This window comes from Platalea leucorodia (genome assembly GCF_965183815.1).
Source record: "Platalea leucorodia genome assembly, chromosome: 27".
Classification (NCBI taxonomy): Eukaryota; Metazoa; Chordata; class Aves; order Pelecaniformes; family Threskiornithidae; genus Platalea; species Platalea leucorodia.
In genome coordinates, this window is record NC_138849.1 from 152,860 (window position 1) to 166,358 (window position 13,499).

The following is a 13,499-nucleotide window of genomic DNA, read 5'->3' on the forward strand; positions in this document are numbered from 1 at the left end:
GGAGAGGGCAGAGGGTGGAAGACCCCTTTCCAGAGGAGACCTCCCCCAGGATTCAGGCAGAAGGTCCAAGCTGGACCATCTCCCAGTGGCTGGACCACTTCCCAGTGGTGAGACCATCTCCCAATGCTTGAACCATCTCCCTCCTAAGCCCAAGTGGTCTCTCCATCCCTTTTCCTCCTCACCTGTGCTCTCCTTCCAGGAGCTACTGCTTCAGCGGCTATAGCTCCATGCCGCCCAACCCCAGGATCCTGCCGGGTGCCACGGAGAGTTGCCAGTTCACCAACTCGGTGGTCCGTTTTCAGGGGTGCGTGGGGCTCCTGGTGTACGAGGCGGACACCTTCACCTTGGCCATCCTCTTCTCCAACCCCTTCGACTACAATATTTTCTACATGGTGCTTGCCATGGAGATCTCCCTGAAAAAAGCCCACCTCGGCCCCTTGGAGGACCTCTACACCAGGATGTATAGTGGTCAACCTTCCAGCACTGACAAGGACACCATGTTCCACCGAGTCAAGCTTGGCGCCTGCCAGGAGGCTGCCACGGTGTTTGCTGGCAATGTGCGGGTCACGGCCACCATGTCCAATGCTGCCAAGTCAGTCATCAGAGTCATTATGGAGAATCAAGATAGTTCCTCCTCTGAATCCAAAGGTGGCACCACCCATTAGCCTTGGGCAGCATCAGCTGCAGGGGTGGGCAAACCTTGTCCGTGTTGCTGTTAACACCAGGCAGAACCTGCTGCCCTCAATAAATGGTTGAGTGAAGCAATTGTGCGTCCAAACTCGTGCTGTGTTGCCCTAAGATAGGAGAGGAAGAAGCCCAGGTGGGATGGAAAATGCTTCTTTTATCTGCTAATCCCCTTTTTTATCAGCTTGGAGAACTCCCTGTTGAGCGGTAAGGAAGGGGAGCGTGGTTTGAAGGTCCTGTGGGTGGGCTGTGCTGCGCCTGGGGCTTGGGAGCTTGCTTGGAATCAATGCCTGGTGGAAACCTGCTCTCCTGAAGGTGCTCTTTCTGATTTGAATTATAGCTTGGGTTTAGTTTTGATGTTTGTCCAGCTGGTATCCACTTGGGGGTCCTGGTGTAGGGGGCAGACACCTTCCCACTGGCCATCCTCTTCTCCAGTCCCTTGGACTACATTTTCTACCTAGAGGTTGGGTTCAAAACATCTAACCTAACCCTACATCTATCGGACCATCCCTCCATTTCCCTTCCCTATGTTCCTGTGGTGGTCATGCCAGTCTATGAGTCATCTCTCTCCTAACCCAACCTGTCTCTGTGCCCTCCATCCATCTGCCTGCCCACCCCTCCATCTAGAGGGGTACATTTTTGGGGATAAAACCTGGTGTAGCTGGAAGCCAAGCACTGGAAGTAGTGGGGCAGATCTCTTCCGGGCCAAAAAAAAAAAAATCTCTTTCCTTTTCTTCTGCTTTCCTTCCTATGCGGCAAAGGAGGAGAAAACAGCTCTGGGCTTCTTCATGTGCCACGTTATCTGATGAGAGGTTGGTGGTTACCATGAGCTGTGTCATATTTCATTGTGAGGTTTTCTAGGCTTGATGTTTCCTGTGAGTGAACAGATTTCACCTGGGGCTTTTTTTTCTTTTAATTTGTTCTGCTTTGTGGGTGGAAGTGGCAGCAGCAGCCAAACCAGGAGAAAAAAAGCAATGTGGTGGGGCAGCAGAGATGGATGGGGGGTCACTGGGGCTGTGGTGTAGCTGAGGCAGTGGTGAGGGCAGGATGAGGTCTGCTGGGTTTTGTGGGGTAGAAGGGTGCAAGGGAGCTCTGAAATGCAAATTGAAGCCTTTCTGGTTGCTGGCTGAAGGGTTAGATGCAGCTGAGAGGTGGGATGGGGCAAAGCCATGCCGAGATGTCTCCATCACCCCTCTCCAATGACCTGACACGCCCTCTGCCTCCCTTCCTCCAGACAGGGGGTGGGTGACACAAGACCAAACACAAACTTTCCCCTTTCCCTTCACCCATTAGTCCTTCTTGAATGTCTGGTGGATCCGATGGGACCTTTGGTGGACCTTCCTGATGGGAAGGCCTGCCAGATTTATCCTCTCTCATACTTGGGAACTGCTGGCAACAGGTCCCGGTGCTGGACGTGCCTTTGGGCAATGTCTTGATGGGCTCCAGCCATGGGAAGTGAGGTCTACAGCTGAGGCTTGCACAGGACTCAGGCTCCTACCTCCATTTGGTGGAGGATGAAGCATCTATGAGATGTTCAGAGACCAATGCAAAGGGCCAACAATCAGAGGCAAAACACCTTTTTAATTAATGGACCTTTTTAATTAATTTATGCCCAAGAGCCACCACGATGTTCACAGCTGGAGCAAACTCTTCTCCTGCAAGCAGCTCGGGCAGCATGTTTTGGCTGAGGGCTGTGTCTCTGGGGCTGTAGGTGAAGAAGTTGGGTCCCCAGGATGCTGAAGAGCTGCTTGCAGTGGTTGGAGGTGCAGTGCAGGTGGTATTAGGTCAAGGGACACCCCCCCTGCCACAGCCACGGGGAACTGACAATTCACCGTGGTCCTTGCCACGGAACCCCCAGCACCTTGGAGCATTTCTCTGGTCTGGCAACACATCCTCCAACCGCGAGGGCTCCTGAACATTTCTTCCTTCGCAGCACTTGTGAAATGCCGTGGTCTTCTACCAGGGCATGAAGCTCTTCAGCCTGGCCATCTGGACTCGCTTTCCTGCAAGCAAGACATAGTGATGGATCCATAGGTGTTGTTGGACCATCTCTGCAGAGAGGAGCCTCCATGAGGTGCACACAGCTCCATGCCTTGGTGGGGGCTTCCAAAGCCCCCCCAGATGGCCCAAAGCTCACTTAGTGCCTCTAATCTCGCTCGATTTTAGCATGTGCACCTGTGAATCCCTGATGGGCGGCACAGTTAACAGGCACCATGCAATGAGACCGGTGGTTCTCTTACCGATCTGCAGGAGGAGATGGATGCCCAGAGCCAGAGCCAGGAGGGAGAGGACCGCAAAGGCCAGGCTGACGGAGACTCCCAGCCCTGGGAGAAAGCAAGCAGATGGTGGTGAGGAGGAGCACTGCGTCCCACAGGGCCAAGGCGGGGTAAAGCCAAGCCCTGGACCATCCCCACCATGTCCTGGGCTGTGTGATTCGTTTTTGGTCATGCTAGGAAACCTGCAGAGCCACCTCTGTGTCAGTGGGAAGGGATCTCCAGAGCACTGAGACAGAAAAAAATCCCCTTAATTCGCTGGCCACACTCCTCCTCATGAAGCCCCATACTTACTTTCCTTTCCCTGCAATGAGAGCTCACGGCAGCTTGTACTCCACCCAGGGAAATCCAGATCTTGGGATATGGTCAACCCAGGGACCTCCAGGTCTTGGGAGAGAGGGTTGGGAATATTGGTTCCTTCCTCAGCTGGTTTGCCCTGAGCACCCTTCAGGGAGTGATGGGAAGGGGAAGTGAACTGCAGCACGTATCTCAGCTGCTTTGCGGTAAAGGTCTATACTCCCCTGGGAAGGAAAAATGAGGAATTTTCATTTGCAGCATCTGGCCAAGCTGAAGTCGGTAGCATCACTGGTGGCACCTTGGAGCTTGGAAACCCAGATGCTTGGCCAAACTTCATCCAGAAAAACAGGGACGCTTACCTCCAACTGGCAGCTCTGGGCTGGTAGCAATGCTGCTGTTCCTCGGGTCATCCTTCCCACCTAGACAACAAATACGTGGAGAAAGGGTCACCCCAAAACTGCCCTCTCCTCCCCATGCTGCGGGGGGTGCCCAAGCATGGCCAAGCAGTGGTGTTTTGGGGTGGTGTGTGGCTCCTCCTAGGCTGGATGCAGGATCCTCTGGTGGGGTTAACTGGGAGCATCCCTTCACTGAACTGGTCTTGCTGGTCAAGGTCCAACTGTGTTGGCATGCAAGCAGGGGCAATCACTTCTGGGGTTTCTCAAGGGCTATCCCTCATATGGGGCAGGATCAACCTCCCCATGCCCTTCTCCACTCACCTCCGGTGGTCAGGAGCCACGGGACACTCAACCTCGAAAGCATGACCTGTCCGAGGCTGCTCCAGCGCCGGTACCCGCAGGAGTAGGTGCCGCTGCTCTCTGCGGAGAGCTGGATGGCGAGCGTGGAGGTGAACTGGCCTTTTCTCACCAGGTGGTTCGCCAGCTCCACTCCGTTCTTGCAGAAGAAGATGTGGGTGATGGGGACATGGGAAAAAACGAGGCAGCGGGCAAGAATCAAGTCCCCTTCCTGAGCTGAGGAGATGTTTGGGAAGAGTGCCGGTGGGGGAAAGTCACCTGGAAGAGTAAAGAGACGCAGTCGTGCTATGATGATGTGGAGCTGAGCACTGGTGAGCGATGGATTTTCAGCTCTCCAACTTCAGCGCTGACTTTGTAGCTGCTTTTTGATGGAAACAGCAAACTAAAGATGGGGAAAAACAGGAAGAAGAGATTGGAAGAGCCTGTTTTTCAGTCTTGTGATGACTCAAAATAGTTGGACTATAGGAGATCAAAAGCTCTGCTTATTTCAGGAGTCAGCGCTGATACAGGTAAACACAGTGGGAGAAAAACAGGAGGGTAAATATAGGGAAAAATACTGTTTCTAGTGACCCAAACCATTTTTTACATCCAAGCTGAGTATTTCAGAAAAGACTCAGTCAAAATACGTAAATTCTGGGACAACAAAGCACTTCATTGTGGTATTTCCAAAGGGGAATGTTTTCATTTTCTTTACTTTCAAGCCAGTATTTCCCGCTCCATCATAAAAATTAAAAATAGCAGCTTCCTTTGCCAAAATCCTCCCTAGCAAAATTGATATCTTTCATGCCCGCACCCTACCAAAGAAGCATATATATGGTGGATTTCTTTTTTTTTCCTTTTGGTTTGCCCTCTACCTTGAAAGGCAACACCAGCCCCAGGATCAGAGCTGCCTTTTTGGGCACCCCAGGATCAGAAAACACCATCCAAAGGACATAAGCAACGTTACAACGTGGACCTGGAGGGTTTTTCCAGCCACCCCTCTTGTCTGCACTCACCTGGGGAGCTGCAGGTCTCCGGCTCCGTTCCCCCAACACCTGCGTAGGACAGCAGAAGGGGTTGGTCTGAGATGGTCTGCTGGTCTAGAAGAGGACACCTTGCAGAGGACATCTCTCTGAGGTTGGAGATGCAACCTTGGGAAAGCTTGCAGAAGATGGGGAGTGTTTCCTGCAGACCTCAGCATGAAGGAGGTCAGAAATCACCAGTGAGGCGCAAAAGGGGCTTTTGGGTGATGCCTTGTCCCTTCCTGCCCAGCCAGGGACAACCACACCACGCCTGGAGCCAAAGAAGGACCAAGCCCGTGCTCATGAATCGGTGCAAGGATGCAGTTCCTTCTGTGGAAGCTGCCACTTTAAGTCTCTCTTGGCAAAGTAAGTCACTGGCCAAAGGTTGTCCACGACCTGTCACAGCAGAGATGGCCCTTCAGACCCTCCAGAAAGCCCATGCTGTGCTTTCAGACTGTTGGACGACACAGAAATCGCTCCAGAAACTCATAATTTTGGCTGGTGCTTCCATTTATTCTCTCTGGAGATTTCCCAAGGGGACCGCTTCAAATCCACCCCACACCATCCCATGGTGCTCCCGCCCAGTGTGACTCTCCGAATGCCCCCCCAACACCCTGCCTGGCCACCTACCTGCCAGCCAGCCCAGCAAGAGCAGGGTACCCGCAGCCTCGGCCAGCCAGCTCCTTCTCACCATGCTCATCTGCAGGCAGCGCTGAGCTCCCCGGGACCAAGCTGCAGGGGAAAGGGGAAGCTGAGGCTGGTTTCGTCCCTGCGACACATCCCCCGGGGCATGACCCAGCGTCCTCTCGGGGAGGAGAGAGCAAGAGGATGCGACAGGCAGGATGTGTGTTGCCACATCGGGTGCATGCCCATGGGCTTGCAAACCGTACAGCAGCGCCTGGTGCCTTCCTCCCTGTATTGAGTTTGTGTGGCAAGGTTTTGGTAGTGGGGGGCTACAGGGGTGGCTTCTGTGAGAAGCTGCTAGAAGCTTCCCCTGTGTCCAATAGAGCCAATGCTCACCGGCTCCAAGATGGACCTGCCGCTGGCCGAGGCCGAGCCCGTCAGCGACGGTGGTAGCGCCTCTGTGAGAACATATTTAAGAAGGGGAAACAGAACTGTGCAACAGGAATTGCAGCTGGAGAGAGGAGTGAGAACATGTGAGAGAAACAACTCTGCAGACACCAAGGCTGGTGAAGAAGGAGGGGGAGGAGGTGCTCCAAGCGTCGGAGCGGAGGTTCCCCTGCAGCCCCTGGTGAAGACCATGGTGAGGCAGGCTGTCCCCCTGCAGCCCATGGAGGTTAATGGTGGAGCAGATATCCACCTGCAGCCCGTGGAGGACCCCATGCCGGAGCAGGTGGATGCCTGAAGGAGGCTGTGAGCCTGTCAGAAGCTGGAGCAGGCTCCTGGCAGGACCTGTGGAGCCATGGAGAGAGAAGCCCACGCTGGAGCAGGCTTGCTGGCAGGACTTGTGACTCCATGGGGGGCCCACACTGGAGCAGTCTGTTCCTGAAGGACTGCACCCCATGGAAGGGACCCACACCGGAGCAGTTCATGAAGAACTGTAGCCTGTGGGAAGGACTCATGTTGGAGAAGCTCATGGAGGGCTGTCTCCTGTGGGAGGGACCCCATGCTGGAGCAGGGGGAGAGTGTGAGGAGTCATCCTCCTGAGGAGGAAGGAGCGGCAGAGAAAATGTGTCATGAACTGGTCGCAACCCCCATTCCCGTGCGCTGCTGGAGGGGAGGAGGTAGAGAAATCAGGAGTGAAGTTAAGCCCAAGAAGAAGGGAGAGGTGGGGGGAAGGCGTTCTAAGATTTGGGTTTATTTCTTATTCTCCTACTCTGATTTGACTGGTAATAAATTAAACTAATTTCCCCACGCTGAGTCTGTTTTGCCTGTGACGGTAATTGGTGAGTGATCTCTCCCCCTCCTTATCTCGACTCACGAGCCTTTCGTTATATTTTCTCTCTCCCGTCCAGCTGAGGAGGGAGCGATAGCGCGGCTTTGGTGGGCACCTGGCGTCCAGCCAGGGTCAACCCACCACACTCCCCCACCCCAAAAAGGACCCCCAAAGAGGCTGCTTCATCCTGGTGTTTTGCACCATGTTTGTGGGCGCCTGGTTTTGGGTGGCTCGGGGGACGTCACAACTGTCCCCAGTGGGACGCAGCACCTCCCAGCCGCTGTCCAGCATCCCCAGGGCAAAGCCAGCTCCCCTCAGTTTTCTCTCCAGCCTCAGCCCTGAGGTTCCCATAACATTCATGCCTTGGGAAACAAATACGCAACATGCTTTCAACATCTCTGGGAAGAACAGAGTTTCCTAATTTCTCCTTTTTTTGGTGTGTCTCTCAGACACTAGACTGACATGCAACCCAGCTGCCTATGCAGAGGTGCTGTTTCAAATGCCCCGGGCTTGTGAAGCAAACCCAGGGGATCTCCAGAGTTATTAGATACCTTTGCCTGCTGAAAACCAACCTTGGAGCTCCACTGTCTTTGCCTGATTAAACCAGCCTTGGTGCTCCACTGGCGGGAGCTCAGAGACTTGGCTAGCGTGGAGCTGAGGCTTGTAAAACCCCCATCTGCCCAACGTGCAGCAGGAGAAGGGTTTTCATTCCAGTCTCCTCTGAGCGTGAACGCATGGAAAGGGGTTTGCATGGTCCTGCGTGCGTCCTCCCCTGGTCCAGACCCTCCCAGCCCCACGTGTCCTCCTTGTTTTCTGCACAATCACTGGATTTAGTCCCTGCGCTCCATCCCCAGGGGTGCGGGATTCACCTTGTTGGGATCCATCGTTCCTTGGTGGGTCAAGCCGTCTCTGTGGGGCGGGCATGGAGATGATGTCCCCAGGGAGAAGCATCTTTGGCTCGGAAGCCAGAGGAGTGCACCGGCTGGAAAATCAACAGAAATAAACCTCTCTCTCCCCTTTCTCTCCTCTCCTGCATGTTTCTTTCGCATGCTGCTCACTTTCGGTTTCCTTTTCAAATATGTATTTGTATTTCCTAGTCTGCGATGTTTCTCTTCTCTGGTAACCCGAGGGTGAAAGATGACTTGGAGAGGGCTTAGGCTTGATGTTCGGGAGAACATGGAGTGAGGTCCCAGAGCTCCTGCAAGGCTTTCCAGTGGTCTGCATCTTCTCTAGCCTTGACTAAGCTTTGGAAAGTCGGGGAGAAAATGAAAATAAAAGGCTTTAAACAACAGAAAACAGCTACAGGTCATCCCAGAGCACAGATGATGTGGGAAATGTCCAGAGTGTTTGGAAAACATGACACCTTGAAAGAAAAATGCAAACAGTAAGCCAGAACCATTTTTAAGCTAATTTTTTCCTAGATACACCCAAACTGATTCAACTGCATTACGAAGGGACGGCTTGTTTCCTGCCACAACTATTCTTTTTTTAACTCAGTAAAACGGACGAAGAAAAGCCAGGGCTTGTCTGTCTTCTAGAAATAGTGTAACGGCGGGCTGGGGTTTGCCGTGGAGTCACGCGCCTCCATCTTCTCAGGGTTTGAGGAGGGTTTAGCGATGCAACCTCAAAGGCTCTGTGCTCTTGTGGTGCTCGGAGGGGGGGGGGTGTCCCTCTTTTGGGGAGAGGTTTGGGGGATCGTTGCAGCTTGGGGCTGAGCTGGGAAGGTGGAACCTGGTGGGGTGCAGGCACCTGAACTGCAATTTGTTCTCCTCTGGCTCCATCCCTCTTTCCAGAGGATGTTGTTGACCACATCAATCCTTGCCCTACCTGGCAGGGAGATGCGTGGTTAGCCAGACTGCCCCCCCCATCAGGGATGCAGGATTTGTGCATGAGGATGAAGCTGCTTTGGGGCAATTTGGGGGGCTCAAAGCTCCCGTCCTGATCTCCCCACTGTCCTGTTGTGGATGCTCTGTGAGTCTGGAGAAGGGTGGGGGGGTTGGACACAGAGATCCAGGAGGAAGGTGGGAAGGATGGGGTGAATCATCACCATGCTGGCACCAGAGGTGTGCAGAGGTGTGTGAACACTTAGGGCATGGGTGGAAAAGATGGAGCAGGACTCCTGGGTTGAAGGAGTCTAAATAGAGGGGAGAAAAAAAACAAGAGAATGGAGTAATGCTTGATCTTCAAACTTGAGCAGGTGTCCTTGGCCCACAGGGCTCTCATAATTGGCTTCGGGTCAATATGTGAGATTTAGAAGTTCAGCACTGCCAGGGTCACCTACCTGGAACAACAAACCCACCCAAAATGGCCTTGGGGTGATGTCAAGTGAAGAGGCACAAGGCAGCAAGGCTCCGTGGTCAGGAAAGGGGAAAGGAGGGTGGGAGCCAACCTCACGGTCAGTCTCGGTGGCAGGGCTGGAGGTGAGAGCTCCTGCCTGCATTTTGGAGGTGCATGTGGGTAGAGGGGGGACTCAGAGGAGAAAAAACATTGCCCGTGAGAAAAGCCACTGTCAGGATGGCTGGCCAGAAGCCATTTCAGCACCCTTCATCACAAAAAGTGGCACGAGGTGGAGAAGAGCAAGGGGAGACCTCTTCCACACATCTAAAGGCCCAAGGTCTTCACGGGCTCAGCCGTCCCGTTGGCAAAAGCAGCTTGGCCCTGCTTGGTGAGGTGGGTCCCATCTCTCCCCATGGGATGATGATCTGCAAAGAGGGTCCATTGGTCACAGAGCCCAAAAGCCTGTTGCCCAAACCTGTTTCAGAGCCAATTATCGACCTGTAATATCAGTACCCTCCTCCTCATACCCTTTTAGACCTCAACAACAGGATTGAGAGGAACGCCAGGTGGGCCCCCATGCCCTTGACCACCACCCCCAGAGCTCTGTAGTCACTTTTGAGCCTGCCCGCGTTTCCCCTTGCATCCACACGGAAGAAGAGCAGGGAGTAGCAGTCCGAAAAGGGTAAAGAAGAGTGGGGGACAAGGGGCAGGAGGGCTGTGCAGGGAGGATGGTGCCGCCGAGGGACAGGCAAACACAGCTCGTGCTCTGGTGTCTGAGTGCACGGAAATGAAAGCGGGGGCTCTGCAGGCGCAGCGTCCGCAGTGGGGGCTGAGGCAGGGCCCCTGCTCGTCACAGCCTCTCGCTGTGGGAAAGGCACTGCTAGCCACGGAAATGCAGCAGGACCAGTCCCAGGTGCGCTGCAAGCCACGGTCCAGGCAGCTCTTGAAGCGCTCTCCCCAGCTCAGAGGAAAGGCGACGCTTCACGTAGGGGCTGTTCCTGCAGCGTCCCAGAAAATGCTGAGGCAGGTGGGATGGGCCAGGCTGTCTCCTTCTCGCCCTGCCTTCCTCCTGCTGCTGCTCGGTGAGTGGGGGGATTTCTTTGCCTTGGTGCTCAGGCCTGGAGGGCTGGCGAGTGGGGCAGGACAGGGCACGTCCTGGGCCCAGGGGAGGATGGGGAAAAGGTGTGCGGAGCGGCCGTGCAGCCCTGAGGGGCAGAGTTGCCTTGCCGAAGGGAGGAAGATGGTTGCTTCCTTGAGCTATGGTGCAGCTCTGAGCAATGGTGCATTTTTCCAACACCTCTGAAGGGGATTCAGGTCATAGTGTGAGAGTTGATAGATGCTGGAGTGCATTCAGGAGCCAGGGGCATCCACCTGGAACAGCAAACCCCCCCAAAATGGGCTTGGGATGGTGTCACAGAGAGAAGACCAAGCAGATGCAGGATAGAGAGGCATGGGTGGGAAGGTGCCTGCCCAGCAAAGGACTCAGCAGTGGGCACCTGGGCAGGGGCAAGTGGGTGAGCTGGGTCGCTGCCCCTCTAACCAAAACCCTCTCTACCCCGTGGTGCAGGTGCCGTCGTGACCGCCCAGGACATCTGCAGCTCCCCAGGTGCTGGTGAGCACAGGGATGGGTCCAGACAAGGGAGGTGTGCGGGGTTGGATATAGGACGAGAGAGGGTATTTGTTGCCCATGTGTGAACCCCTGGAGAGGAGACTGCAGTAATGGTGGCCTGTGCCATCTCTGTACCATCTTTCTAGGTAACCTCCCAGCTCCTGCTCTCTTCATGAACACCTTCCACGCTCAGGAGGGGGAACAGGTTTTGTTTCACTGCTTCATTGCCCGGCAGTCCCCTGCTACCCGAATTGTCTTCTGTAAGGATGGGGTGGAGGTGTTGAGCCTGAAAGCCCAACAGGGGCAGCTGCGCTACTTCATGCAGCTGAACGTCACCCTGGGGAGCGCGGGGACGTACGCTTGTGGATACCAGCACAGGAATGAGAGAAACTGGGTGAGGAGCTCTGCTCTCAGTGCTCCCCAGCACCTGGCTGTCACAGGTGAGACGCGGCACTTGGGCATGGGCAGGCACCGCTCCAGAGCCCTACAGACCCCACTTGAGGCTGGGGACCCTGTTGTGCCCCATGTAATGTCCCGGGGTGGCTGGGATGCTGAGCCCAGCCTTTGCCACTGGGGCAACTCCTCCCAGCCATGGGAGAGCGTCTTGCTCCTCTCCTGCCGCCAGCATCATGGCAAGGGGACAGTGGTGGTGCCACAGCTAATCCAGAGCCACAGCTGTGCAATCCATTGATTTATTTGTCACGATGCCTGATAGATGGTGGATCGGGGTGCCCCCCCAGTTGCTTAGTGTGTGCAGGACCCGGGAGAGCTGGAGACTCTCACCCTCTCACCCTCTCCTCTTGAGGAACCGGTCTCACGTTGCGGCAGGGCAGGTTTAGGGTTGATATTAGGAAAAACTTTGTCACTGAAAGGGCAGCCAGGCACTGGAACCTGGGATCTTGCCTGGCTCTAAGGGCGTGTCCTGCTCTCTGCTTCTCCCCATGAAGCCCCCTCTTCCACAACACCTTCTGTCCCTCCCCAGCTCCCCAGCCCCAGCCCTTCGACACCTTCCCCACAGGCATCGTGCTGGGAGTGGTGGCCGTCTCCCTCCTCCTCCTGGCTGCAGCCACCTACTGTGCTGTGAAGAAAGGTGAGCGGTTTGGGGAAGTTGAGGGTAAACGTCGAGGGCAAAATCACACCCAGATGTGGGGGTGCTGCTGTCTGCCCTGTGCCAGTTTGGACTGGCTGGTTCCTTCACCCATTTCACGGGAACTGAGGTGCTGAGACAACCCTTGGGCTGTGCACAGCTGCTGGGAGCTTGGGAGAAGCCAGTCTGGGAAACGGGATGCGCGGTTGCATAGGCTGGGCTGGCAAAATCCCTCCCTGAGAGAGGGGTGGAGGTTCAGCCCATCACCTGCATGGTGCAGCCCAGAGCACGGAAAGGCAGGGCTGTGCAGTACCTCTGCCTCCACACCTCTGCCTTTCTTTTCCTTGCAGTGGCCTGCAGAGAGAGATGCCAAAGGTGAGCAGCAATCCCTCCTGGCTGCGGGGCTGGGGGGTGATGGAGACGGGAGCATCCCAGGTGCCCTGGGGTGGTCCTTGGCCAAAGGCAGCATGGTCTGTGTCTGTGGGTGGATTTCCCTGGGGTGGAGGCAGGGAGGAGCAGGGCTTGCCTTGGGCTTGGCTCCAGCTGTGGACCCAATGCAGGAAAGCTTCCTCCATCTGAAGTACGCCAAAGGTCCCATTGCTGTGGGTTGGCAGTTGCGCTGCAGACCTTCAACACCTTTCCTCCCTGCTCTCTCCAGACAGTTTGGTGATGCTGGTAGTGCTGAGGACTCTTCTGATGACAACCGGCGTTACTGTGAGTGCCAATCCCCACTGCACCCTTCCCCTCTTGGCACTGGCTGCAATGTCCTTCTGCTTTGGAATCGCCCCTTGCAATGCTGCTCTGGTCCCATCGTCAGTCTTCTTAATAAATATTCTGTATATTCCCAATAAATGAGATCTCAGTAAATACACTTCTCACTAATTAGTCCCAATCCCATCCTGATATGTACTCTTGAAACCCGGGGCTTCTCCCTTCCAAACCTCTTGTTGGATGTCTCCAACATCCTGCTGATGGTTGGACACTAACTCAGCTTCTCCCTCCAGATGTCAACACTGATGGACTGGGCAGAGTTGAGGTGAGTTCAGCTCTTGCAGAGGCTTTCAGGCTGTGCAAGCGCTTCTTGGCTCCAATACGTCCTGTCTTTGGGGGAGGACAAAGCCCAGCCTCCAGGAGGCGGGGATTTTCCTGTGGCTATGATGTGGCTGTCATTGCCGTCATACCACGATCCCAGCGCAAGGCTCTGTGGCCATGATGGGCACCAGGAGGGTGAGGCTGCTGTCTTTTCTATTTTGAAGGTCTCACTTCCAAACTGCTCTGCAGCTTCACTGTATGCTAACTTATGAGAAAGCGAGAGGTGATGCAGCCATCTTCAGAGTTATCCAACACAAGGGAGGGTGTTCATGCTGATCGTTGCTGGCTCTCTCTCCCCTCCATGAGGATCTCTGGACTGGATATTCCTGGAGGGGCTCAGGATGGCTCGTCCATGAGTTGCAATTCTCCCGTTCCCCACCGATTTGGGGCCTTAGCTCTCCTGGAGAAATGTTTGCTTGGAGAGACCTCAAAAGACGCCAAGACCCCGCTCCACTAAAACACCCTGCTCCCAGCTTTCTGAAGATCATGTTGTGCAGGCAGCGCAGGCGTCCACACAAGTTCCCTGCGAG

The 13,499-nt window shown here is 54.9% G+C and overlaps 1 protein-coding gene across 6 annotated transcripts; it reads right to left on the reverse strand.

Moving 5' to 3' along the window:
• Nucleotides 1-2,280: 2,280 nt before the first annotated feature.
• LOC309600973 (uncharacterized protein) lies at nt 2,281-5,749 on the reverse strand. 6 transcript variants are annotated; one of them, XM_082333703.1, is made up of 6 exons: nt 5,638-5,749; nt 5,002-5,170; nt 3,971-4,264; nt 3,614-3,673; nt 2,925-3,008; nt 2,281-2,687 (listed from the first exon to the last, which is right to left on the reverse strand). In XM_082333703.1, the coding sequence occupies exons 2-6, from the start codon at nt 5,111-5,113 to the stop codon at nt 2,641-2,643; spliced, it is 597 nt and encodes a 198-aa protein (XP_082189829.1). In that variant the 5' UTR covers nt 5,114-5,170; nt 5,638-5,749; the 3' UTR covers nt 2,281-2,640. The 6 variants fall into 6 exon arrangements, 5 of the variants coding, with proteins under 5 accessions (XP_082189829.1, XP_082189830.1, XP_082189826.1 ...); XM_082333704.1 differs by having other exon boundaries at nt 5,002-5,040; nt 5,638-5,724; XM_082333700.1 differs by having other exon boundaries at nt 5,002-5,178; nt 5,638-5,724.
• Nucleotides 5,750-13,499: the final 7,750 nt, after the last annotated feature.

Bases quoted from the DNA above. Each gene is read 5' to 3' on its own strand.
- LOC309600973 (XM_082333700.1), bottom strand. From the start codon at position 5,707: ATGAGCATGGTGAGAAGGAGCTGGCTGGCCGAGGCTGCGGGTACCCTG. The intron at 3,674-3,970 runs GTGAGTGGAGAA...TTTGTTGTCTAG, and splicing joins GTGGCTCCTGACCACCGGAG to GTGGGAAGGATGACCCGAGG. The intron at 2,688-2,924 runs GTAAGAGAACCA...TCTTGCTTGCAG, and splicing joins CCATCTCCTCCTGCAGATCG to GAAAGCGAGTCCAGATGGCC.